General features: G+C 54.2%; 3 protein-coding genes across 10 annotated transcripts in view; all 3 read right to left on the bottom strand.

Moving 5' to 3' along the window:
• The window catches only part of CNOT1 (CCR4-NOT transcription complex subunit 1), a 50,752-nt gene extending 42,887 nt beyond the window's left edge, over nucleotides 1–7,865 (bottom strand). For 4 of the 8 annotated variants that reach the window (XM_072346099.1, XM_072346096.1, XM_072346094.1 and 1 more), the window contains exon 1: nucleotides 3,463–3,710. In XM_072346099.1, coding sequence (XP_072202200.1) covers nucleotides 3,463–3,564 — 102 coding nt within the window. In that variant the 5' untranslated portion in view covers nucleotides 3,565–3,710. Of the gene's footprint in view, nucleotides 1–3,462; nucleotides 3,735–7,671 lie in introns of those variants that run through there. The other 4 variants (XM_072346100.1, XM_072346097.1, XM_072346093.1 and 1 more) reach the window with 3 other exon arrangements.
• A 741-nt stretch (nucleotides 7,866–8,606) lies between these two features.
• On the bottom strand, nucleotides 8,607–15,531 carry SLC38A7 (solute carrier family 38 member 7). Its single transcript, XM_072346450.1, has 12 exons — nucleotides 15,396–15,531; nucleotides 14,922–15,034; nucleotides 14,376–14,795; nucleotides 13,948–14,146; nucleotides 13,622–13,766; nucleotides 13,326–13,424; nucleotides 12,867–12,924; nucleotides 12,658–12,772; nucleotides 12,362–12,509; nucleotides 12,076–12,275; nucleotides 11,601–11,655; nucleotides 8,607–11,512 (listed from the first exon to the last, which is right to left on the bottom strand). Exons 3-12 carry the CDS (start codon nucleotides 14,640–14,642, stop codon nucleotides 11,410–11,412), a joined length of 1,389 nt encoding a protein of 462 aa, XP_072202551.1. The 5' UTR covers nucleotides 14,643–14,795; nucleotides 14,922–15,034; nucleotides 15,396–15,531; the 3' UTR covers nucleotides 8,607–11,409.
• Nucleotides 15,532–15,877: 346 nt separating this feature from the next.
• On the bottom strand, nucleotides 15,878–25,692 carry GOT2 (glutamic-oxaloacetic transaminase 2). Its single transcript, XM_072346778.1, has 10 exons — nucleotides 25,547–25,692; nucleotides 21,259–21,415; nucleotides 20,135–20,263; nucleotides 19,733–19,792; nucleotides 19,454–19,615; nucleotides 19,132–19,236; nucleotides 18,654–18,804; nucleotides 18,253–18,418; nucleotides 17,173–17,323; nucleotides 15,878–16,730 (listed from the first exon to the last, which is right to left on the bottom strand). Exons 1-10 carry the CDS (start codon nucleotides 25,612–25,614, stop codon nucleotides 16,608–16,610), a joined length of 1,272 nt encoding a protein of 423 aa, XP_072202879.1. The 5' UTR covers nucleotides 25,615–25,692; the 3' UTR covers nucleotides 15,878–16,607.
• Nucleotides 25,693–26,090: the final 398 nt, after the last annotated feature.

The following is a 26,090-nucleotide window of genomic DNA, read 5'->3' on the forward strand; positions in this document are numbered from 1 at the left end:
TAAAAGGTGACAGGAGAATCCAGACTCAAGTTATGGACACAAAAGCCATACACTTCACAAGTCTTATTGTTAAAGAAAAGGAAAGATAAGGGTGGGTTAAGTAATGAAAGAAAGACTTAAAGTTTCTCTGCCCTAAAGCAGCCCAGGACCCATGTGGTGCCACAGTCCCACTGCTCTGTATTTTTCTCCTACATTTTCTGCATCTCAGCCCAGAAGAGCACAGAGCCCTGGGACAGCATGCAGCTCTGCGAGACAAGGGATGCAGCCCAGACAGGCCACCGTACTGCAACTTCTACTTTGTCTCCTGCTCATGTCTGACTGCCATAATTACTTCAGGCTCTTTTAAAACATGAAGGGAACACTACACAGTGTTTTCTGCCTTCCAACTAAAAAAAACAAATAAACACAAACCATCTTTAACTTGCTCGCTGGCAAACTTTAAAAGCAAACAGCACATGCTGAACACCTGTGGCTGACTTCTCCCCTGTCATTAGAGCTCATTCAGCCCAATTCTATAGCTCAGCAATAAGTAGGTGATCCACATCTTTTCAGTGTTTACTCATTTCTTTAAATCTTTTCTAACTGCATGGCATCACTTGTTTTTTAATAGAATCCATACTGGCAGAGGCTTCCAGTTACTTAATCACCAGTAGCTTGCTTTATTTGTCCAAATAAAAGCAACAAACATCAAATCCAACCTTCATCTATCAGCGAGATGTTGCTATTGTTTCCACAAGACATGCAAGCATGCCCCAGCACCTCTGTCTGCACTCCAGCTCCTTCCATCAGGTTCAGTGCTTTGCCCTGCCACAAACCTCCCTGCTTGCTGATGGTTTCCTTGTGCAAAAAGACAAACGGCGCTGCTTCAGGCTGCAGCCACGTCAGCTCTGCTAACTGATGGCTTTCAGCTCAATTCCTCTATCGTTATCTGACCCTATGCTTCCCTCCCCTTTGCTTATCCCAGTGGCTGCCAAGCTTTGTTCTGCTGGAAAGGAACATCCGAGTCAGAACCAGACCTACATCCTGACTGGTGGTGAGAACATATGTGCCTGTGATACATCAGCCCAGAGCAGACAGCCCACTTCAACCATGCTAACAGTACTGCCTCCCAGGGCAGCCACCCGCTGTGACTTGTAGGAAGCTGCTCAGTCAACAAACTCTGAGTTAGTTCAGGCTTCAGAAAGGAGTCACAGTCAAATATGTAGGTTTAGACATGGCAACAAGGCTGGCATGAAGCTGGATCCACCTTCTACTGAGCTACAACCATGATCATAAAAGCAGATGGATGCTAAAGAGAACCATACACACTGAAGCTATTAGTACATCAAAATCAAAATTAGATTCCTTCCTTGTAACTTCAGAAGGTTATGCATTTGAAAACTAAACACGTGGTCGGGGGGAACAAAGGCTGGAAGTGCAGCACAGGCATTTCTCAGCTCTATTACACTGATATAGAAGTTTTTTTTCCTAGGAAATAGAGAAAGGGAGTTGCTAGCTTACCTGTATGAAACATGCCTGCTTCTAGCAGCCACTAAACTGAGCTTCCTTATAAGCTACAGATAGTAGAACTCCATGTATTTGGATTTATCACACAGACAAACTGGATTTTGCTCAGGCAAACACAGACTTAGCTCAGAAATAACTGCCTTCCAGCCCTGTCCATCAGAATGCAGAGAGCTCTGCCTTCGTAGAGGAGTCTGTTCTCAAAGCCCTTCTCTCCTCACCTCATTCAGGAAAAAGGAAACCACCAAACCCATTCTGAAGGAAGTCACTCCTGAATTCATCTTTCAGACAAAAATGCATAGAAGATATTTTTTCTTAAATATATGCTCAATTATTTTAAAGCAGTCTTAAAGCATCACCATCATTAGATGGTCACTGAAAGCACATTCAAGCAAAAAAATCAGCTCTGCCACCTTTACGTTCCCTAGTGATGCATTTAAAGTCTCTGGCATTTTGTTCAGAAGCGCAAAGTTGGAGAAAGCCAGCAGCTTAAGATCAGAGGCTATTTTCACTAATCATGTGTGAAAGGAACAGTTGCAAGTACGCTTTTCCACATACCCTGTATGCTTAGGCATGAGCTTGGTAAAACTGAGCTATGCCAAAAATTCACACCAAGCAGCATAAGCAAGGTGGAAACAGCTCAAGCATGCACATATCCCCTGTAACCACCTAAGGATAAACTGCATGAGATGACATAGAAGTAAAGTAATACCAGCAAGTTAAAGCAACAGGGGAGCGTGGAGATTTAAAGAACTGAGTATTGCATTCTGTGTTACAGCCACATATATTCAAATCAGCCATTTCCACTTGCAGTCTCTCAACACAAAAAAGGGGCCTGTGGTAAAGGATAAGGAAGAACCTGTTCCCATTTTAGAGATCTGTATTCCAGCTGAAAACTGATCACATATTCTCTCAAACCTCGACATTTATTACGCTGATGTCATTTTTCATGTTAAATCTGCAAGTCACACCTCAGTCACGCCTTGCTTCTGGAGCCACTCATCTGTTGAAACAGGCTGACTTAAGGACAGCAGGATTTCACACCCTTGCAAGTACTGAACTTGCAAAAACATGCAAACTTCACAGAAGTTCCAAAAGGAATGTTCCATTTCTCCAGTTTACGAGATGATTCTAAGCACCCAACATGGCAGAAGCTGCCCTCTGTCACCTCTGCAGAAGAAATGAGTGCACTTTTAAAGGAGCCCACCTTTACCCTTTGCCCTCATCATCAATGTGAGCACAAATGTTTAAATGGCCCAGCTATGTGCTGGAAACCCATTTAAACTAGTTTCCAAAACTCAGTAGCATTCACACTTAACTTTCCTCTGCTGACAGCTGTTTCCAGCCCATCATGCAAACAGCACTATATTTAAAAGGATCAGTCAAACCAGAATTGTTGCCCAGCCCTAAGGTTTTGCTGTTGTTTCAAGCTACAGCTACTCTGCCTATAAACCCAAGGCCACAGAAGCTCACTTGACTTACCAGCATGCTACACTCCATCAAATGAAACAAGGAACAAAATCCTTCCACCTGAAGTAGGTGAAGGTATTCAGATTAACCACATCTTCTCATTTTCAGTGGAACAGCTCTGACAAGGAAATACAGCTCCCTTCCTCTCCCACCTAATGCTCTTACAGAGCATCCAGAAGCTGAAGAAATGAACCTGAAAGAGTTTAGGCAAGCTCTGCATGCCATACTCCACCAACAGCAGCTGATCCTAATGCACAGCCACAGAGTCTCACTGCTTTCAGCTCTGAGGAGCAGCTGGTTGCTGTACTCCACCACCCAACAGATGAATCCAGCAGGAACACACGGGAGGCTGCAGCTCCCCATTCTGCTGCACAGAGCCGTGCACAGGAGAGCACTGTGGAGCGTAATTCAATCAAGGAGAGAAACTCCACCTGACACTCCCATTCCTTCTCTCCAAGACTTCCTCTGTCGCATTGCTGCTTTACTTACGTGCTGTATTTCCTGCTGGCTGGCTCGGTAGTTTTTCTTGGTTAAATTGTCCACCAGGTAGCTGATTTGAGACAAGGCCAGCGAGAGCGAGTCAAGATTCATTGCTGGTTGGGGCGGAAGCAGGCGGCCGAGCCCGGCGCAAAATCACCATTATTCCCCTTTAGTCACCTCAGAGACAGGTTAATTGTTTTTCCCCCAATTAGCCTGTATCTGGTTGTGTTACTTTCTTCAGCTCTTTCTCAGTTGCCTTCCTCTGTACAGAAACATGGCACCTGCAAGACAAAATTGCAGCAGGTTTGAGTTCCATAGCAACTTCACAGCTGTGTTCCAGGTACTGCTGTTACTGTAACTTGTAACATTCTATAACAAGTATTTTCCTGTTTGTTTGGATGAAAAACCTTAAAGTTGTTCATATAACATCAAAAGGTGGTTCCTCTGTACTTCACTCGCAACAGAACAGCCTCAGAGCTGCTTCTTTTTTCTTGCTCATAAGCTAAGCTGCAAACCAAGTCAAGTGAAGCTTAACAATGCTGATAGTATAGACACTTTTGAAGGCTTAACTTATGTAAAGCGTTTGATATTATGACATCCGCCAGGAAAGCAAAGCATTACGAAGTTTTTGCAACACAAGCTGAGTTGTTTTCACAGCACCCAACCATTTATTCCTTTCTGCACTTTGCCAGCTTGAAGGAGCCAGCAAACAGCTTGGCTGCAAGAATGACCTCCCTTTCAGCACTGTGAGAAAGAAGAAAACGAGATGCATAGTAAATGAGGCACCACACAGCAACAATCAGAGGTCACAATCACTCCAGGCATCAATCAGGAGATGACACGAGCTGTGCTCTTTGGCCATCCCTGTAACATTTTGCCTCACTGCTATCACATAGCATCGCGCTCCGGGCACGCAGCAAAACAAGTGGTTGTGAATGAGCAACACACACAAAGAGCTGCAATAAACTAACCCTAACATTTGGCTCCTAGAGAAACAGCTTTCCAGTGAGCGAGAACAGCAGAGCGTGCCAGCTTAATAGATTCCTATGACAACACAAATCTTGGCACTTGACATCTCATCTGTTAAATCACAGACTGCCAACACGATACGGTTGCATCCCAAAGCAAGTTCTGCACAACCAGCAGTCGCAGGAATCCTGGGGGAAGCGGCTCTGGGAAGCAGCCCTGTTGTTTCCTTTCCCAGGGGTGGAAGCACTGAAGCTGTAAGGAAAGGTGGGGGCACAGAGGTTATAGGGCTGCTCTGCAGCACGGTACCTGCCTGCCCTCTGTAAATGGTAACTGGATTTTAGATGGCATCAGCGGGCGCTGCAGGCACACACTTTTCAAGCAGTTCTCACCATGGCACACCAACCTAAAGATCTGGAAAAGTATTTGTGATCGACAGACCACTGTTGCCACAGTGATTATAGCTTGAAACCCCACAAGGGAACACCACTCCTGGTACAAACTCAGGAGCAGGACCCACAGCAGTACCCCGACCCCGTCATTCCTCAGCCAGTAAGTCACACTTCAGAGTTTCCCTCTCTGGCCGCTAGGAAGAGAAATGGCATTTCTTTGGATATCACTGCTCAGGCTGATACAAGCACAACAACACTCACCCCACTCCAAATCAGCCTCTGTATCCCAGGACTGCAGAGGTGGGCTGAGCCACAGGAGAGCACATGCCTACAACCTGACCCTCCATGCTGCTGCACTAAGCCCCGCAGAGCACAGACACAGCTCAGCTGCAGCATCACCGGAAAGCAGAGACCACCAACTCTGCGTGCACAACAACACAGCAGTCAAAGCAGGGCTTTCCTTTCCAAGGAAGCAGAACCAAAGCCTGATTCAAGGGCAGAACACAATAGCTGAAGGAAGCAGCTTCCTATCTACATTCTAAATATATGGCTGGTGTGGTATGTATCCTAGTACACAGCCACTTGCAGCTCCCACCAGCAGGAGACCGACACCACTTCAATAGCCCAACCAAACTGATTGCAGTACCCAAAATCCAGCACAGTCAGGAAAGCAGAAGGGCCCAGGTACCCCTCTGGCCATTGTATGCAAGACTGAACTTAATTTCTGCGGGACTGATTAAGGAAGCTATGAATGCTATGCAAGGCAGGCTTTATTTTTAGATGCGCATATTCTTAGTGGGAACCAATCTCCCCACCCTGGCCTCAAGAATTCAAGCAGCTTTAAGTCCCAAATCTGCCTCCTGGACAGGTTTGGAACAATCAGGCCTCGACCAGGAAGAGTTTACCAACACATTACATCTGTAACTGCTACTTGCAGTTACAGGGCCTACAATAGAGTAAGTGAACGAGCTCTCACAGGACTGGGCAGCTCATAGAGCACTGCCATTTTGGATCACGCAACAGGGCAAACTTTTAAGAGGCAGAAAACATTTGCTGAATCCAACAGCACTGTATTGCCTGAGCACTTCTTAAGGAAATGGAGGGGTCAGCAACCCAACATCTGGCAGGGGAGAAGCTTCAGCAAGATTTTCTTCAACAGCTGCAAAGTTCTGCTGGGTTACAATATAAGTGAGATACAATTGTAGGCTAGAATCCAAAGGCACAGGATAGAGAGGGCTAATATGTAACCAGTAGTCAGGTGTGGCCAAAACACTTCAACAAGTTCAAACACTCCCTACTAACCTGAAGCAGATGAGGAGGAGAAACAAACCCCAGTGCTGAGGATAACAAAAACAAATCCCAAGTACACATTTAGCAGCTACCTAACGAGAAAAATAACTCCAAAATGACTTTAAGCCAAACTTTGGGCTTTTGTTCTTAATATTTTTGTAGAGCTAAGGAACTACTCCCACCGAGTTTAAAGGGCTGCAAAGGCTTTAGGCCATGAGTACTGCACGTGGAGGATAAAACAGCTCAAGTGACAATACCAGCAGCACACAGTCACTGATGAGGTTCTCAACTCCTGCTAAAAAACACCATACAAATAAATCATACAAGTAAAACCAAGAGTGCTACATTAGATGGATAATCATGATGAGGTATTTCTCCAAAGAGGAGAGATATGGAGAAAGTGATTTTGTTGTGAGCCTGTCTTCAAGAAAGCAGGCCATCAGGATGAATGGCTAACACCAGAAAACAGCACACATAGGGAAGAACGCTCTAGAAAGAGTGTCACACAACACTACGTACTCACTACCAGCTAAGTGTGTTTCCTGTTTATGACAGTCACCTCACCCAGGCTTGACCCACCTATATATTTAGTCAGTGCCAATGTGGTTACCTTAGAAACAGGAAACACTCAAATGATGTGTGCTAGGAGTGACTTATCAGGGTCACACCTGTGTTGCTGCCTGCTTTAAAAGAGGGGAAAAAAAAGGCGAGTTCCATTGAGAGCAGATGGCACAGTTCCTTCTAAAAGGTCAGACCCACGAGCAGGTGTGAGTTGGAGATGTGTCTAAAAACTAATCACAGAACCACAAGGGATGGAATGGACCTCTGGGAATCCTCCAATCCAACCCTGTGTAAAGCAGCTTACACAGGAAAGTGGCCAGGGGGGTCTTGAGTAACTCCAGAGAAGGAGACTCCACAGCCTCCCTGGGCAACCTGCTCCAGAGCTCCATCGCTTTCAAGTGCCAGCCGTGTGTTGTTTCTTTTAGGGTTACCTCATTTCTGTTGTAAACACAGGCATAATTCAGCCCAAACAAGCCACTCGTGATCTGCTGATAGTCAGAAATCGGGCTGTTCAAAGAGGTCCGCTCAAAGACTCAGAACTATTCCAACCGGGACAGCACAGCCAACTGTTGCAGCCCCTCTGTCGGCAGCACAGCACCCTGCCCCGCGGCGGTGTGACCGCTCAGACTCTCTCCTTGTGCCCCCCGGGCCCACCGAGCCGGGCAGGAGCGCTTCCACAGCCAACCCCGCCGAGACGGGACGGCGCAGGGCACACGCGATGGGGCCTCTCCACAGGACCCCCCTTCGGCTCGGGGGGAGAGCGGGGAGGGGGAGGGGAAAGCAGCCCGAGTTCGGCCGGGCCGCCGCTCCGCTGTCTGAGCGCAGAACACCGCTGGGGGAGGCGGCAGGGCGCGCTAGGCCGCAGGCCCTCACGCAACGCCGCGGGCCCTCACAGGCCGCGCTGCTCCCGCCCGGCCCCGCACCTCCGCCGTACTCTTCACCCCCCTCCGACCGCTTCCCCCCCACCGCGGACGGCTCCGGTACCCCCAGCCCAGCCCGCAGCTTTCACCTCAGTGGCGGCGGGGCCGGAGCAAGGCGCCGGGCTGCGGCCGCTCGCTCTTTTCTCCTCTCGTCTCCGCCGTTGCGCTACAAAATGGCGGACAGGGTCGCGCGCTCACGTCGCGGCCTTTCCCCTCCCCCGTCCCCTCGCGGCACGCCAGCGGGGGGTGCAGGGGGAGGAACGCGCCGAGGGTCCCGCCCCTCTGCCCGGCTTTCCGCCAATCGGAGCGCACCGCTCCGTACAGCTCGACCAATCGGCGAGCCTCACCCTCGCAGAGCGTTCCGCCGTCCTCCCCCGGCCCTGAGCGCCGAGTGAGGAGAGATCGCTGATTGGTCGAAACAGGCCGGAATCCGTCCTAGAGCTCTGGCCAATGGGAGCCGGCGGGCGTCTGGGCCGGAGCATGCGCCTCGGCCATCAACAAGCGTTGGCCGCCCGGGAAGGCCAATCAGCGCGAGGCAGGAAGAGGAAGTAGCGGGGAGCGCCAAAGGGCGCCCGGAATCACGGGGAGGGGGGAGCAGCCCCCCGCCCAATGGTGCCCACTGCCTCCCCCTGCCCGCAGTGGTGTGGTCCTCCCAACCCCCCCCATTACACGCAGCGGTGGTACGGCCCGCACAACGCGCCCCCCAGCGTCGGACTGCGGTACTGCAGCGCCCCTTCCCCCCCCATCGCACGGCAGTGGTGCGGTCCGTGCCGTGCGCCCCCTCCCCCCGCAGCGGCGCAGTGGTGTGGCCCAGGGGGGCCGCCATTTTGTGCTGGCCCTGAGGTGACGGGCCGGGTGGGTTTGGGGGTCGGGGATGGCTTTCCTGACCTTAACGATGCCGTGATTCTGTGACATTAAGGCCCCCATCACCCTGGGCTGTGCCCCCACAGCCGGCCCTGATGGAGTTTTGAGGTCTTACCCACCATGAAGCAGCGCAGTCATGCAGAAACCACATTGGGCCTGCCTGAGGTAACGCACCACAACTTCACTTTTATTGAGTCAAGGTCATCCAGGGTTTTCGTTTTTTGGTTGGTTTTGTTTTGCACTTTAAAAAAAAAACAACATAATTACATAAAAAGTCTGTAAACAGCCACAGGAGTGATAAGGCAAACAGAGAAACAGCCCCATTGCCACATAACCCCACAGCCAGGGCACAGCCAGCCCCAGCTCCACACGCAGGGCCATAAGGAAGCTCAGCAGCCCCACAGTGCAGGGCTTCCATCCAGGCAGCAAAGTGAGCAGCATCTCTGGTTGCCTGCACTCCTGTGAGGACACAACACACATCCCACGGCCCGGCTCCAGTGCAGTCTTGGCTGAGCCTGGTTTGTACTCAAAAGACCCCACGAGTAACCTAGCTCTGCATGGCTGGGCTCTTCTTCCTGCTCAGAACCACGCTGCAGGTGCTGCAAACCCAGCGGTGATATCCAAGGTGCTTATCCGTGGATCTCTGCTTTTTTTTGGAAGGGGATGGGGAGAATGGAAAGGAAGGAGGGAAAGAAGGAAAGAAATGGGACAAAGCAAGCGAGCAGGATAGGGGAGAAGGGAGAGAGAAATGGAAGATCATGAAAGCAAGAAAGAAAAGGGGAAAAGAGAGAAGAAAGGAAGGGGGGGGGGACTTATAAAAGAGGGGAGATAGAGAAGGAGGGGGAAAAAGGGAAAGAAGGGAGAAAAAGGGAAAGGAGGAAAAGGGCAAGAAGGGATGGGAGGCAAAGAAAGAAAAAGGAAAATGTGATGTCCATGCTCCCACGTGCAACATGGGTGGACTGTGTTGAGACACAACGGCCATTAACCCCAGGCTCTGGCTCCTTCCATCTCTTGTGGGAAAGCACACTGTGTATGCAGGCACACACTGCATGCCCTGAAACACGGCCTGATTTCTGGAGAGCCCAGCACACTGACTGCACTCCTCTGTCCCCAGGTGATGCAAACAGGTTTGCTGGAGCCTTTTCATGTGAAAAGCAGAAGGCGCAGAGGCTGGAGCTACCCTGGAGGAGACTGGAGGGACACAACACTTCACAGAGTCCCCCAAAACAATTTATTTGGGATTTCCTGCTCATTCTCTGTCTGCATTTCCCCAGCTAACCTCAGAGAGATGGGGGGGGAGGTGGGGAGTATTCAAATGATAGAGCAGATTCTAGGAAGATATGTGCATTTTAGGTGAAAAGCCTTTTCCAGAGCTGTGCCAGCACTGCCTGGGAGCTGTGGTTTGTGATAGCCAGGCTGAAGCCACCCTTTGTCAGAGCACACCCATACAGCAGTGCAGGGAGAGGATGAATGCCACCAGCAAGCTGTACCTGCAGGCTGCCCTCCTACCCACTGCTGGTCGGTCACAGAAGGAAAGGAACGTGGCAAGGACTGCATCAACATGTCACTGTTCATCTTCCCACCGTCACAGGCTGGGCCACGTCCCATGTCTGCCAAGCACTGCGTCGAGACCAGACACAAACACCGATGTCTCCCTGCCAAGGGATTTAGAAGCCAAAGATCAAGGGACCTTAAAGTCTCAACAAGAGCGGTTGGCTGCTGGGATTTAAACGCCCCAAGCCTCACCTGCAGCTGTGGGAACCCCTATGCCCAAAGAAACAACCAAGAAACAGAAAAGAGACTATTGGGAAAGGCTAAGGAGGAACATCCAAGAGCAGCACCAGCCACAGCACAAATGAGCATGGGAACAATATGAATTGGGTTAATACTGACTGCTTTTATCCCCAGAGCATCCCTTAAAACCTACACCTGGCCCACTCCTCGGACACGCAGACCAGGAGACCAGGATTTGAAATTAAGAGCTTGGATCTAGCGTAGTGTTTCCAGTAGGCAGATGCAGTTCACAGCACCTTCTCCAGTGAGTCCACCAGCCCCAAGGCTGGGGCTGGCAATGTAAACATTGCTCCTGCGGTCCTCCCAGTCACCCTCCCTGACAAATGGCACATTAAAATTGGGCTCAGTGTTAAAATCAGGCTCAATGCAACATTCCCACTTCCTAACAGCAAGTGCAGCCTGGTCAGAGGAAAATGGAAGGGGAAACACCTGCTAGCACTGGGATAGGACAGCAGGCTGGCAGGATGAGCCACGGGAAAGCAAACTTAAAACCAAACACGGACAAAGAAGAGGACCATGGGGATGTCACTCTGTCTAAACTAATGAGTTCAAGGTGCTGGAGGAATTGCTGTGCTCATGCACAGTAAAACTCACTTTGAGGTGATGGGAATCAGCTGGGGCCCATTGCCCAGCGCTGCTCGGTGAGGCAGAGCTCCCTTTGCTTTCTCCCTTTCTACAGATGCACCATTTGTTTTATGTTCTGATCGCAGCACGCTCTCACCAACTATAAAGTAAAGCACGGTCCCTCGTTCCCTTTAAACAAGACACACTGCTTCCCTCCAATGCTGTGACTTTAAGCTGTGAAAGTGCTGGAAACAAGTTCCCCTGACACTGAGGGAAGCAGTGAGCTTTCCTGTGCAAACCCAGATGGGATCCCTTAGTGAAGCCTACCCCAGAGGGGCAGAAAGGATTTGACCTGGATGTCAGCACGGAGTGAGTGGGGTTCTCCTCCGTCACCAGGGAGTCAGGACTGAGAAGGCAAGCCTGACTGCCTGGTGTGTTAAGACAACAAGACACAAGTCCTTGCAGGGCTCTTCCAGCGAAGCCCTGCGTTTCAACACTCCTCTTGGACATTCCCAATACGCTAAAATGTTTTCTCCCCACCCCCCCTCAGTCTGATGGGAAATTACTTCCCCTCAGCAGCAGCAGGGTCCTGCCTGGAGGAGGGCTCAGGCTGCCAGATCCACGAAGATGGCATTGGCAGTGGTCTGTCCGAAGATGAAGGCTCCAAGGGTGACCATGAATACCCCGTAGCCAACCTGCGCCCACCAGCTGCGGATACACAAGGATGGGATGTGCTTAGAAGGGACCTTTATGCCCAAATCCCATAGGGAAAGCAGGGAGAGGGGAAGCATGTTACCTGACTGCTCTGGTTTCTTGGATCTCAGAGAGTTTGGCTTGTATCAGGCAGAGCCCTGAGAGGGACAGGAGGCACATTAAACCCAGAAAAGAACTGAACAGGCGCCCTGCAGACCAGGCAGCTGAACTGAGCTCCACTGAAGCAAGGGCAGGGTAGATGCATCCTCTCCTGTTTGTCTTTGCCCTCTTTCAGCCCACAGAGGATGAGCTACAGCCCAACCCCAACCACCTCCCAGCCTCCTCTGGGAAGGGGCAGAGCATGCTGCTGGTTGATGAGACAGTCTTCCTCCAGCCCGTTCTCACCTATCCCGCTGCTTCTCCAACACTCCCAGTTCTGGAGTAGAGACAGCAGTCAAAACCAGTTGGTCTTCCTTCTCTAAAGGTCTCCTAGCTCCTATGTCCCCATCACACCCCCTCCCTCTTTGCAATACAAGGCCAAGAGACCTCCCCCAACCACAGAGCATCCCAGGATGTACCTGGGAAGACAAAGATGAAGCAGGCGGCCAAGCCTCCAATGACAGAGATGACTTTGCCAATGTCAGGGATGAAGAGAGCCAGGAGGAGAGTCAGGAGGAACCAGCTAATGGTCTGCAGCAGGCGTCTCCTCCGCTCCCGAACCACGTCCTCCTCCACTGTCACTCCGGTGTAGCGGAGCCAGAGGCCTTCCAGAACAGCCCTGTGGGCACAGAGCCGTGGGAAGGAAGGAGGGTTCCCAGCAGTACCCCCCTGCCTGCGCCAGCCCCACTGCCCCTCCTCACTCACCGGCCGCAGAAGTGCAGGATGGGGTAGGACGTCAGCACGCACAGGATGATGAAAGCCCGAGCGAGGGCAACAGGGATGTCATTGGAGGGGTAGGAAAGCAACACATCCTGGTCCACACTGGCTCCAAAGGTCAGGAAGCCACAGACACCTGCCAGGGAACGGTGCATTCAGATGGGGCAGGGAAAGACCCTCCTGGATGTGTGTTCAAGTTACCTCTGCTGACCACAGCATCTGTCCCCAGGAGCTCACAGCTCCTCCAAGGACCACACAGGCCACCATGGGGTCCCCTCACTTACCAGTGCCAGTATAGACAAAGAGAGCGATCACCATGGCTGCTGTCACCACTGCTCCCCACGTCTTCACCTCTGGCTGCTTCATGCTGTTAAAGACGGGCACGCTGCTCACATGGCACTGCCAGAGACACAAAGAGAGTGAGGGGACACAATATGGGACGAGTCAGAGCAGCAGGGAGCTGCACGAGATCCCGTGTGCTGCATGAAGCTACCTGGAATCCAAAGCAGATGGTGGGCATGGCGTTGAACACGGCCATCCAGGTGGAGGGGCTGGGGAGAGAAACGGCCACCGATCAGAGCAGGGGCACATCCAAACTGTTTGGTCCTCTGCTGATCTGCCCCCAGCTCAGCCACCAGTTCCTCCCACCTGGACAGAGCTTTTGCATGGATAAAGGTTTTCCTTTGGGCAGTGACAAAAACTGGTCTTAACTCTGCTCTGCCCTAAAATTCCCTGACCACAGTGAGTCCAGAAAGTCCCACATGGTGAAGGAAAAGAAAGCCACAACAGCAAAGGAAATAACCAAAAATCACCCCAAAGGAGACCCCGACCTCTCCTTTCTGGGGTTTGATGCAGCTGTAGCAGAGCTAGAAGTGAATTGCTCTCCTCAAATCCCGTGCTGGAGCACTGGAAATCCAGATGAGACCATCAGCATTACGTCTCTTGCACGCACCTGGTAGGGATCTCCACAGGCACAAGCTCCTTGTCAGGCCAGATGTACTTGATGACGATGACTGCAGTGACGTACCACGTGCCAATCACACTCAGAGAGCTGCAGGAGGGGACAGCAAGCCGTCAGCATCCAGCTCCGAGGATGTCTGAGGGTCTCCCTGCCTGCACAGCCTGGGCCATCCCAACCTCCACAACCAGGATGATCCCTGCTCTTCTCTTCCCCCAAGGAAGACACCAGGTACTGTTGCTCCCTCTCCCCAGACCACCCCCCAGGCCTGCAGGGCTCTCCTTACCCACCTGGCGTATTTCTGGAAGCCAATCTCTTTGGGGATGGAGAGGGGGAGGATGAGGAGGAAGGCAGTGATGCTGATGGTGAACTTGCGGTCCGTGTACCAGCGGCTGCTCCCTGCTTCCTCAGGCTCTGTCACCAGAGCAGCAATGACTGTAGCAGAGATAGGTCAGAGAATCATTTAGGTTGGAAAAGACCACTAAGATCGCCGGGTCCAACCCCAATCCATTCCCCCCCCAAACTATATTGGTCAGCGCCACATCTACCCAAAGGGTCACATCCTTTCCCCCTTCCAGAGGGAGGGATGCAACCCAGCGCCCCTCGGGGCACTCACTCTTGTCTTCTTGGTCTCCGATGATGATGAGGAAAGCAATGCAGGTGCCAAAGGTGTACACGGCGATGGCCACCTCGCACAGCACACCTGGCACCTTCCCACACACCGCCCACACCACCTCTTGGTAGGTCCGTTCATTGCTGGCCTGCGAGCAGTACGCCAGGATGACCAGCCCTCCGATGATGAAGATCAGCATGCACTGTGAGAGGGAGAGACGGGGAGGGGACAAAGTGAGGCAGCAGCAACCAACAAAGCCACCCCAAAATGCAGACAGCATCACTACTGCCCCCCACAGGTCCCAACCTCTGCTTCACCCGGGGGGGATTCCACCCAACATCTCCTCCCCACAGCCCTGCAACCTCCCCAGCCCTGCAACCCCCCCAGTCCCTCCAGGCTCGGGACAAGGGCTGTCCCAGCCCAGCTCTCACCATCTGCAGGGCAATGCCCGCAGCCACGCCGCCAGCCATGTTGAAGGCAGCAGGGAAGTTGAGCAGCCCGGCCCCAAGAGCAGCATTCACCACGATGAACACCGCGCCCAGAGCCGACGTGGCCCCGGCGCCGTTCCCTTGGCTCTCCTCGCTCTTCGGCACCGCTTCCACGCTGGGGCTCTGCAGGAGCCTGGCTCGTTCCCCAGCATCGGCGCTCCACTCCCAGTCCCTGTAGTCAGTGTTGATGCTCCCAGCGGCCTGAGCCATCCTCCTGCCGGCAGCGCCCGCTCCTCCCAGCCGTGCGTCCCGCTAGCGCTCCTGCACCGGGGTCAGCAGAATGTTGTGGGGTAGCGTTGGCTCCATTGGGTTTGGCGACAGCAAACAGCCAGGCCGGCGCTGCTCTGCGACTCCTACGAAGGGCTGGAGGAGAACGCGAGGCTGCCGAGGATCCTCCAGTACCGCTACGGCCTCCGTTAGAGAGAGCCGGTGGGGAACGGCACAGGGACAGCGCCTGCCCCACGGATACTGCGGGGAAGCAGAGCTCACCTCCGCCTCGCCGGCCTCACGGGGACGCGCATTGCAGCGGGCACGAGCCCTGCTGGGCTTCGTCAATTCCGGCCCCAATTCCTGCAAGCTCTGCAGAAGCTGCTGCGCACGTGCTGCGGGGTAAAGGTCAGGGCCGGGCTCAGCGAGACCCGCAACGAGCACCGCAGCGCACGGCCGGCCCGGGGAACCCATCGCTGCGGGGAACAGCCGCGCCGTGCGCCGGGCAGCCGCCCCGTCCCCACGCACCGCCACGCAGCACGGAGGCCGGCGGGACTCGGGGTGGGGAGGAACCCGCACGGCCCAGCGGATCCTCCGTGCCTCCCGCCCGGGCCGCGTTCTGCCTTCGGGCTGTTTTTAACCCGGCGGCACGGCACGGCACGGCACGGCACGGCACGGCACGCGGCCCCCGCGCGCAGGCTGCACCCCGAGGGTACCCCCAGCCCCCCACGGGCCCAACGGGACCCCCCCGCTCACCCGGGCGGGGCGCCGTCTCTGCGGTCCGGAGCCGCCTCCCACCGCCGTGCCCACGCGCGTCCCTCCTCCCCGCCGGGGTCGCACCGCCCCGCACCGCCTTCTCCCCCTTCCCCCTTCCCGGCTCTCACCGCAACCGCGCCGGCGCCGCCCGCCCCCCGCCACGCCTCCCCGAGCGGCTGCGGTTGGGATTGGAGCTCGGAGCGGAGCAATGAGGGCTGCGAGCGCCGCTGGCCGAGCGTGGAGCCTGGACAGCCAGAGCTGAGGGCAGCCAGCCCGAGAGGATGGTTTTCGCACGGCCGACGCTCAGACCGCCCTTGGGATCCTTCCCTCCTGCATTTACCATCACCATTCCAAAGATGGAGTGGATGAGGAGGATGTCACAGCATCCCCGGGTCAGGTTGGCCACAGCCCAGCTCATCTGGGCTCCCAGGGCTGATGGGACGAGGCTGCAGGGGTTGGGGAGACACACAGAGCCACAGAGAGCAGTTGTCAGAGGAAGTTCTTATTGAGGGGCAAGAAATTGACCTCAGAGCATGGGAGCAGAGGTTGAGAGCAGTGACAGGAGCCTGCCACACACACACACCAATGCCACTGTGAATGACACCCGACAGAGTCCCAGATGGAAACAAAGCCCACAGCGGAGCACGTTTTAGTAGTGACAAGTCCTCAGAGCCTTTACAGTCCCTGTTGGATGGTAGCTTCAGCACTGCCCACCGCTGGGCTAAGCCAAGTCCAGCAGCAGAGGGTGGAGGAGCACAGAGCCTGCAGGCAGCAGGGACAGGCTGAGCCTGGCTCACCAGATGAACCCAAAGTACCCCCTCAGCCCACCCTGCTCCCTGCCTGCTGCTGTGAGGGTGAGCAGCCTGGTACAGCCCTCTCGTGGAGAAACAAGCACAGGGATGCCTTTGGTGTGTACGCCAGTAGGATGCAGAGCAGTAACCTCTTACTCCCTCCAGTGCAGATGGGTGTTGGGGATGATGGACAAGGGACAAGCAGCAGGAGAGAATGGCTATGGCGACAGGGAGCCAGCAATTATGTCCTTGCTCCACAACGCGGTGCAATTTGGACTAGAGGCTTCTACGACAACTCATCTACAAGATACATTCAGCAGCAGCATTAAGTGCTGTGGTTGGAAGTGTTCTCCTTCCTTCCTTTCCCTCCCCTTCTTTGACCCGTGGGGAAGGCCAGCAGCTCCAGAGCACGCCTTCGTCTTTACTTTGTGACTTGATGGATGGCGTGAGCCAGGTAGCCTACATTGCTGGATGCAACTCCTGCCACGGAGATTCGGCCATCCTTTGTCATGTAGATGGAGAACTCCTTCGTCAGCTGCTCCACCTGGGATGAAAGAGCAGAGATCAAATTGAAGCCCTCTATCTATTCTGTTGCTGGAGTGCAGATTGATACAGCCTGCTAGAACCAAACACAAGCTGGGTGCCAGCAGACACGTCATCCAACCACCTGCAGAGCTCTGGGAAAGCAAGAGCTGCTGCTCAGCTCTTGGGCAACATGCAAACCCTGCAGATGTTCAGCCAGGCGTCACCTCAGAGTGGCATTAAGTGACTGCCAGATAAGCAGGAGACATTTGCTTTCAACCTCCAGAAGAAGCTCAGGAAGCAGAGCAAGACATGGGTTGCCATGATACTCCAGTTCTGCAGGCTGGGAAGATATTCCTCCTTGAGAAGACCTGCCCCCCATGGGCTCATTCTGGCACCAGCACTCCGTATCTTTCTGACAAGTACCACAAACAACACCTCGAGACCAGAGGAACTGTGTTTACCTGCTCAGGCTTCAGCCCCGTGAAGCAAAACATGCCAATCTGGTCAGTGATGTGCTGCCAGTTGTGGGAAGATCCCTCTTTCTTGAGGTTGGACACCAGCTGATTCCTCATGCTGATGATCCGGTCGGCCATGCCCTTCACCTCCACCAGCCTGACAAGTCAACCCGGTTACTGCTCAGAGCTCAGCTGGCATGCACCAACACAACTCCCTTCCCAGCCACCCAGAAAGCAAACCACCTCCAACAGGGGAAGTTTTGCACCCCAAAAGCACCAAGTGTGCCATCAATCATAGACCACAGCCATCCCCATGGAACGGTCACACAACTGAGAGAAGCCCATGGACTGTGAAGCTGTTGCTTTGGCTGGACAACCTTAAATAAGCTGCTGCTTATTTGTTCCACTGCTGTTGGGCACTATTACCAGAGCCTCGACAGCTCTTGCTTCTTAAAGAGCTGGGGGTCATGGCAGCGCTGCCCAAGCCCACCATAAAATAGTACCTGAGGAACACAAAGGGCACCCCCAGTGCAGGCAGATGGCCTCTGATCCAAGGCAGCGCAGCCAGGAGACGTCTCTGCTGGATCATGCAAAGCATCAGCCTGCCAAAGCAGCGTGGCCACAACACACAGCCAGCCTTTGTTCTGCACAGCCAGCTGCTGGAGCAGCACAGGTTGGCACCAGAAAGCAGGCTTAGGGCACCAGGGTGACATTCCTGAGTTTTAATTCCCAAGGGGCTTAAGCTTCCACTTCCCCCTATGTGAAACACAGCCACGATGCCTCAGTTGGTTTTTTTGTACTCCCTAGACTAGCAGCTCCAGCAGCCTTCAGTCCTAGGGAAGCTTTACCTCCCCAGCCCCTCAAGTGTTTTCTGCTTCAGTAGTGCAAGGAAAACCCTTACATGCCAGGCCAGACTGATACTAGCTGATGCTAATCAGATCTGGGAGGGGATTTCCCTAGGGGAAAGCAGTAGCGTGCGGCTCTGGCTGTACCCTGAACTAAGAGCTGCTCACGATGCAGCAAGCACAACAAGGCTAAGACAGCCTCTGTGCCTTGCTGCTGTGAGCATTAGGAGTCCTCTCTTACCACTCCTTCCGTAGGTCAGGGGTGTTCAGGATGAGGGAGGCGATGCGGGCTCCGTTCATGGGTGGGTTGGAGTACATGGGACGGATGAGGATCTTCAGCTGCGACTCGACCCTCTTGGCCTCCTCTGCATCACGGCAGATCACCGTGAAGGCGCCCGCACGCTCTCCTGAAACGGAGACCATCAGGTCCCAGCCTCTGCCCAAGGATACCCAGGGCTGGGGCAGGACTCCTCCACGGAAAGACCTCCACCAGTTCCCAAGGGCTTCCTCCTGTGCTCTGTTCAATGCTACAGGCTGGGCACAGGCAGCAGTTGGAACTGGGAGGACGCACAGCATCTCCACCAGGACACCCACCGCTAATCCAGCCTGGATGAGATCTTCCACCCTACCCGCCCAACTCACCGTACAGCCCCATGTTCTTGGCATAGGACTGTGACAGCACGACGTCGATGCCCTGTTCGATGAAGTGCCGCAAAGCCCAGGCATCCCGGTTGATGTCCCCGCTGGCAAAGCCCTGGTAGGCCATGTCAAAGTATGCAAGGAGGTTCCGTTTCTGCCAGCAAAGAAGCAACAGTGTGACAGACAGCCCGATGAACTTTCTAGGGGACACCAGGCACGTGAAAGGGACACTCCCCTCAAACTCCAGCTTCTCATTCTCCCAGAGCTCCCTTCCCCACCTTCCCAAGAGGTGCCAGCAGAAAGCCTGCTGCTCAGACAGAAGCTTTATGGGTGCCTTTGTCTGGCTCCTACCCTTCAGCACAGCAGCTCCGGGGCAGGGAGCAGCCTATACCTTGCCAATGAGCAAATGTGACCCATGAAAGTACACAGCTGTGGATTTCCTATGAAACATACAGCATCCCTGGGACACCCTTGTACTCACCTTCACCACAGATGCCAACTCCTTCCATTGCTCCTGTCGAGGATCCACTCCAGTGGGGTTGTGAGCACACGCATGCAAGAGGATGATGCTCTTCTCTGGAATTTTCTAAGAAAGACATTATAATGAGCGATTAACAACATCTGAGCACTCTCCCCAGCTGCTGAGGTGAGACCATTGCCCCAGTATGGTTTAAATGAGCCCTGCAAAGCTTCTGGCCACAATTTGGTGTCATTGGGGCTCCTCACCACGTTTAGGTGAACATAAGAAGCTCACCCTTCTCCCCACATCACCTCCCTGCTTCCAGGCACGGAAAGCAACTCACAGAGATGTCCTCCATGGCACCGGTGAAGTCGAGGCTGCACGTTTTGGGGTCGTAGTAGCGGTAAGCCTGAAGCTGCAGGCCGGCATCGCGGAAGATGGGCGTGTGGTTGCCCCAGGATGGTTTGGGTAGATACACATCACGGCTGAACTTGAAGAACCGTTGCTGGTGAAGAAAAAGACACAGAGTTCAAACGGGCCGGACAGATTGAAGCAGACAGAGAAACCCAAAGATGAAGCTCTTGTCAAAGGACGTTCCTTTTTTCTCCACCCAGCCACTCACCAAAAAATTGGCTCCAATTCGCAGAGATCCAGTCCCAGAAATACCCTGCACGGTAACATACTGCAAGGGAAGAAGAATACAAGGCTCTGAGATGATGCAGTAAGGATCCAGGGAACAGCCCAACCATCACAGCAGCATTAGCAGCCACACACTCAAACAGGGACATGGGGCTGGAGGGGACAGGCATCAACAACTCCTTTTGCAGGGCAAGGAGTTGGACTCTTGGCAAGGTTCTGACCCCTCCTTGGGAAGAGCTGCTTGCTGAGGAGGCAGTTATCCTGGGGCGAGCCAGCCAGCAGCTCTGCTGGGATCCACACCAGCCCCTCTGCTCCTGCTGGGTGCCCCCACAGTGCACACACATCTCAGTGCTGCCCACCCACTGCTCCCCTGCCTGCTCCTCACCCGGCCGCTCTTGAAGGCCTCACTGTTTTCACCCAGTGCAAGTTCTGCTGATGCCCTGGTGAAATCCGCCAGCCCTGCAATGGGCAAGTACTCCTTGTCCATCTTCTTAGCTGCTATCATGGCCTCTGCCTGGAAAGGAGGACACACATTCAGCACAGGAAGCATTACCATGGTGAGGATGGTGGCCAGCTCCGTGTTGCTTCTCTTAACATTTGCTCACTCAAAAAGGAAAAAGCTTGGCTGACAGGAGCTTCCCTCCAGAAATCATAGCCCAGCAAAACCAGGGGGGCAGCAGCACACATCTGGTGACACTCAGCTTTCACCACAGGCACCAGATCCACAGGGGGTGTAAGCATCAGACTGGCAGAGCCAGGGAACTGGGTGCCACTTCTGGCCCACTGTGAGTTAATGCTGCTGCACAGGGACACGTGTTTCTTTGCCCAAGCTGGAATCATCCTGCCGGACTGGGAGACTCAAATATTATGGAGGAGCAGGAAAAAAATAGTCACGTCCATGTCTTCATAGGGAACCCTGCCTACACTTCTAGGGCAGCAGGACAGACACAGCAACAAAAAGCTCCTCCTGTGACACCACCCAGGCTGCCTGGCTGTGACACAGCTGCAGCATGTGCTGACCCAGGAAATGGAGGGCAAGGAATGGATTTGAATCTCAGGCCAAGAGAACCAAGGAAAACACATCCTCCCTATGCCAAGACCAGCCAGTCAATGCGCACTTCAGCTGGCAGCTATTTCTAACAGCCTCTTTCTACACATAGAGCCCTGAAGGGCTCCGTAATCCCCTCAAGGGCAGTGTGCACAGCCAGCTCCTTGGGCTGGAGTTCTAGGCTGGCTTAAGGACAAGCTGGCAACAAAGGCTCAGCAGAATTTTTAAGACTAATCCAGTAAGGGGACAACGTCAGCTCTTCCGTCCCATGGGGGCCAGCCCAGGGAACACCAGTTTATTCAAGAAACACCTTGAGAATCAGAGGACAGCTGGGTTCAAGGACTGTTGTCAGTCAGCAACAAGTTAGATATGGCGTTTATCCCCTACTGCTTCACAGCTGGCTGTATTGTGTCTCTAAAGCATTGCTAACAGAGATAGCCCTGCTCCGGGGCCAGGCTTACCTTGCGAACACAGTTCAGGACATACGGCTTCCCGTTGTCATCCCGGTACGCTCCCACACCCAGGTTCATCTTCTTGGAGTTGGTATCGCGCTTGAAAGCTTCGGTCACCCCCAGGATAGGGTCGGGGGGACCCATCTCCACGTGGGACCACCATGAGCTGGAGGGAAAGAAGTTCACAGTCAGGCTGGAGAAGTGGGGATGGTGCTGCACCCCGCGGCTCTCGGGTTTCTGGATCATTTGTGAAGGCGTGCATCACTATGGGGGCACAAGCAGGAGTGCTGTGGCTCTGGCCAGGCAGAGGGGACATGAGACCCATCCTCCCAGACGGACATGAAGAGCAACAACTTCATGTGCACCACAGCAGGACACGCAAATAGAGAGAAAGGGGAATCTCATCTTTAAGCCATGGCTTGTGAAGGATCATCCATATGAGCTGGCACTGCATTTCACGTGGCAGAATGGGCGAAGAGCCCCAGTACCCTGAGCCTGAAGACACCTGGCTGCCTCCAACCCAATCATAAGTAGGAGTTACCCTGCTTTCTCCATGTGCTGACAGCAGCATTGCAGCCCTAAACTGCTGCCAGCTTTTCACCACCCACAGGCTGCAGGTCAGTCCCACCCAGGGCACCTCAGCCAGATGCAGGTAATCACAGAATGGCCTGGGTTGAAAAGGCCCACAATGTTCATCTCGTTCCAACCCCCTGCTGTGTGCAGGTCACCAACCAGCAGCCCAGGCTGCCCAGAGCCACATCCAGCCTGGCCTTGAATGCCTGCAGGGATGGGGCATCCACAGCCTCCTTGGGCAACCTGTTCCAGTGCATCACTAATGGATATCTCCCTTCCCTGCCTCCCTTCAGGACAGCTGTTGGAGCCAAATGCTGTTTTCCTGCGAGTGGCACAGGATGCCATTTCCCCACACAAGGTCTAACAAGCTCCAATGCGAAGGTGTACTTCCTTGCAGCCAGACACAAGCCCTGCTTACGTCAGCAACAGTCCCATGAGCCACATGCCCTGCTGGCACAGCACCTTGAAGGCACAGAGCTTCTCTGAACATCAACAACAGCGCACCAGGCCGTGCTATAAAAAGAAATCTGTTACTTTTGGGCTGCGGTGTCTTCCCAGCCCCATGTTCACGCCTGTGCAGTGCACAAGGAGAGGTGGTTTTGCAGCAGTAAATGGGACTGCTAACTGTGGAATGCTTTGGGTTGGAAGGAAGGATGACTCCCTCCATGCAGCTCTGAGCCATCCTTACACACAGCATCATGCAGACTCTCTGCTTGGTGAGGCACACAGCACAGCTTGGCTTTTAGCTCTGCTAAAAGGCAGGATTCAGCCTTGAGAGCTAAAGGAGAAACACAGCAAGCCAGCTCCCATACCTAATAATGCCCCGTGACAGCTTCACAGAGCTTACCAGCCTGGAAAGGATAACGTTACATGGGAATGCTGCCCAGGTAGAAGCAGGCAGTTTGGGTGCCAGCGTGGCCAAAAGAACTCCCAAAGTCATTTCTTCCCCCACTCAGTCCATTTTAGGTCTGTCTGACCCAGTGCCATTACTACACCAACACGCTCACGCACACAGGCTGCTTCTCATCACAGCCCCAAAGCCCTGCCCTCCTCCTTCCCAGCATCACAGCACTTCCAAGCAAAACACCTCTGCTTCTATTCCTGACCAGCACTGTGGAGAAAAGGCAGTGAGCACATCCGAGGCAGAGACACCTCAGGAAGTTTAAAAATGGAAGATGCTAAGACAGCTAAGCAAAGAGGTAATTAAGACTCGTTAAGTACAGGAGGATGAGTCAGTGGTGCCACTGAGATGCTCGCCCTGCAGTGTGTGGTTGGGTATCAGGGCTGCCCTTCGGCCGGGCAGCTCACTGTGTTTGAGCTCCCAATCCTGCAAACACTTAAGCACGTCACTGGCTCCACCATGGACTGCTGCAATTACTGCTGATCCTGCTGGCATTTACCTAAGCTCCAGCACCCCAGAGTTAAGCGCTTTCATCCTGAGTCTTTCTATCAGCTTAAGGAAGGTTTAGGGCTGATTTTCCCCTTCTTGGCTTGAGGATTTTGGGGTGAAGGCAGCAAAATGGCTCCTCTGCTGCTTTTAGGCAGGGAAAAGGGGAAACAAGAGGAACAGCCCACACTGGGTTCTTCAAACACATCAGAACACTTAGGAGAGCAGAGCCAAAGCCTTCCCAAACCACAACACATCGCTACCACCATGTCCCCGTAACGTGCTGTCACTGCACTGCCTTGTACTCCATTTCTGGCAATTAAATGAGCCTGGTCTCAAATAAAGGTCAAAGTTATAAACTGCACAACCTTTGCTGCCCACACATCAGGACTGGAGGCACCTCAGTGCCGAAAGCCAAAGGAAAACAAGCTGAAACTGCAGCTTCACTACTCAAGGGGCATCCAATGTGAGCAAGGAGTGCGTCTCCATCCACCTCTGGACACAGGGGAGGCAGCGCTGGGATGCAAAGCTTCTCGTTCCAGAAGCCATCTGCTTCTTGGTTTGGTCAGGAACCTCATCGACCAGCAGCACCCATGAGGAGCGTGTGTGGAATGTGTGGCTCATGGGCTCAGGCAGGCACACAAAGCAGCTTTCCTCCGGGCAAGCAAGCACTCACAGGTTTCCTTCATTGGGGGCCCATCCCTACAGCAGATGGATCCCAAAGCATCAGCCAAATCCCTGCAGCAGCTCTGCAAGCCCAAGCAGGATGGAGAGGCCAAAGGCCAGAGCAAATATTTGCAAGGGAACAACACCTCCAGGCTGCAGCCCCAAAGGGCTTCTAGCTTAGAGGCATATCAAATAAAGGCATTTACAGCAGCCATCTGCTGGTCCAACAGAGCTGAGCATTACCCATCCCTGATGCACTTCCGTGTACCAAAGGAGTGCTTTAACTGCTTTGGATCTCACCTCCTCTGTCCTGATTTCAGGGTGCCTGCATCTGAGCACATTAAAGTGGAGTTAATGAAGATTAGCAATCAGAAAAGTGCTGATTATCCCTGTGCGCGACAAACATGGAACAGCTGGATCTGCACAACGGCTCCTCACCTACAGCAGAGCAGGCATAGCCTGCATTTGCTTTCAGGTGACCTAGATCCAATTTGCAGTTGTGTACTGAACCTGAGTGAAGGAAAGCTATGGCCAGGAGGCTGCTACACAGGATGGGCACAGGACCAAGGGGTCCAAGGGCACAACCCACCGACGCAATTGTAGGTTACTACAGAGCAAGCATGGGACCAAGAGGTCTAAGGGCACAACCCACAGATGCAATAGCTGCTGATAAGAGCCAGAATGCAGCGTCTGGAGCAGCTGGGATTGGAGGCATTCACCTCACCAGGCAGCAAGGAGCCGTGCTGGGCTGAATGGGGTAAATCAGCATCTAACTGTCTTCTGCATCTGCTGTAATGGGGAAACCTTGCTTTCTTTGGCTGGAAATGGCTCCCTGCAGCCCACCAAGGCCAGCACAGATCGGGAGGCTTTGTCCTGAACAGCAGCAAGGCTCAGATCCTCCAGCACATACTGCTTCTCAGCCACGGGACCAAGGGATCCAAGCACACAACCCATAGATGCAATACACACAGATGAAAGCCTGAGCACCACAGCAAGTGCAGCAGTGCATGCAGCTCCTCATAGGGCTCCAGCTGTGCCCTGCATCCTCGTGTCCACCCTCATCATGGTGTCCACCCCATGCCTGTGTCCATGTTCATCCCCAGCCTCTGGTCCCCATGTCCCTTGGCCCCATGTCCGTATATCAGGCCCCACGTCCCCAGCCTTGTGTTCCCATCCCAGTACCCATGTCCATATCCTAGTCCACGCCCCCTGTCCCGGTATCCATCCCTGTCCCTGTGCCCATCTCCCTGTCCCGGTGTCCCCAGCCCTCACACCCGTATCCGTGTCCCATCCCGGTGTCTCCATGCCTGCAGTCCGTTCCCATCCCACAACACAACCCAACCCAACACAACCACCCCCCTCGTTGCACGCCCCCCCCCACGCGCCCTCCACGGCGGCTCCTCAAGGGCAGCGGGGGGGGGGGGGAAGTGGTGGGGCGCCGGGCCGCAGCCAATCAGAACGCGTGCCCCCCGACTCGCTTCGCCCGCCCGCCAATCAGCGCGCCGTCTCCATGGCAACCCCTTTCCCGCCCCCGAGCCCCTCAGAAGCAGGACGGATCCCCCGGCCGCACGGACGCGCTTCCTCCCCCGGTAGGACCCTCTCGAGCCCCCCCTCCGTGCAGCCCGGCGGTGCGGAACGCGCTCCCGGGTCTCGAGCCGCCGTCAGCCTCACCTGGCGCGGGCGGTGGTGGCTGCGCGGCGCGGGGCGCAGAGAAGGAGGCGGCTCTGCAGCAGCGCCATGGCGGCAGCGTGCGGACGGCTCTGAGTGCGGCGCCGGCCTGGTTCGGCTCCGCCCCGCGCATGCGCCTCGCAGCTCGGTACGCCTGTGAGCGCCCCCTGGCGGCCGGGAGGGCTCCGTGCGTGGCGGCTCCCCGTGGGGAGGGGGCTGGGGGTGGGCGGGTATCTCGGGCTGTGCTGGGCTCTGTGCGCTGCCGTCGGCGTTGAGTTGCGTCGTGCCGGGCTGCACGAGATCGTACTGTGTCATACTGGGCCATGCTGGGATGGACTGGGCCATGCTGGGCTGTACAGGGACGTGCAGGGATGTATATGAATGCGCTGCAGCATACTGGGTTGTACTGGGCTGTATTCGTGTTATACTGGGCACGTGGGTTTGTGTTGCTCCATACGGGGTTATACTGGGCTGTACTGCACCATGGAGAGCAGTGGTCCGTGCAGGGTTGCACTAGTCCATATTGGGCTGTACTACACCATACTGA

This window comes from Excalfactoria chinensis, chromosome 11, assembly GCF_039878825.1.
Source record: "Excalfactoria chinensis isolate bCotChi1 chromosome 11, bCotChi1.hap2, whole genome shotgun sequence".
NCBI lineage: Eukaryota > Metazoa > Chordata > Aves > Galliformes > Phasianidae > Excalfactoria > Excalfactoria chinensis.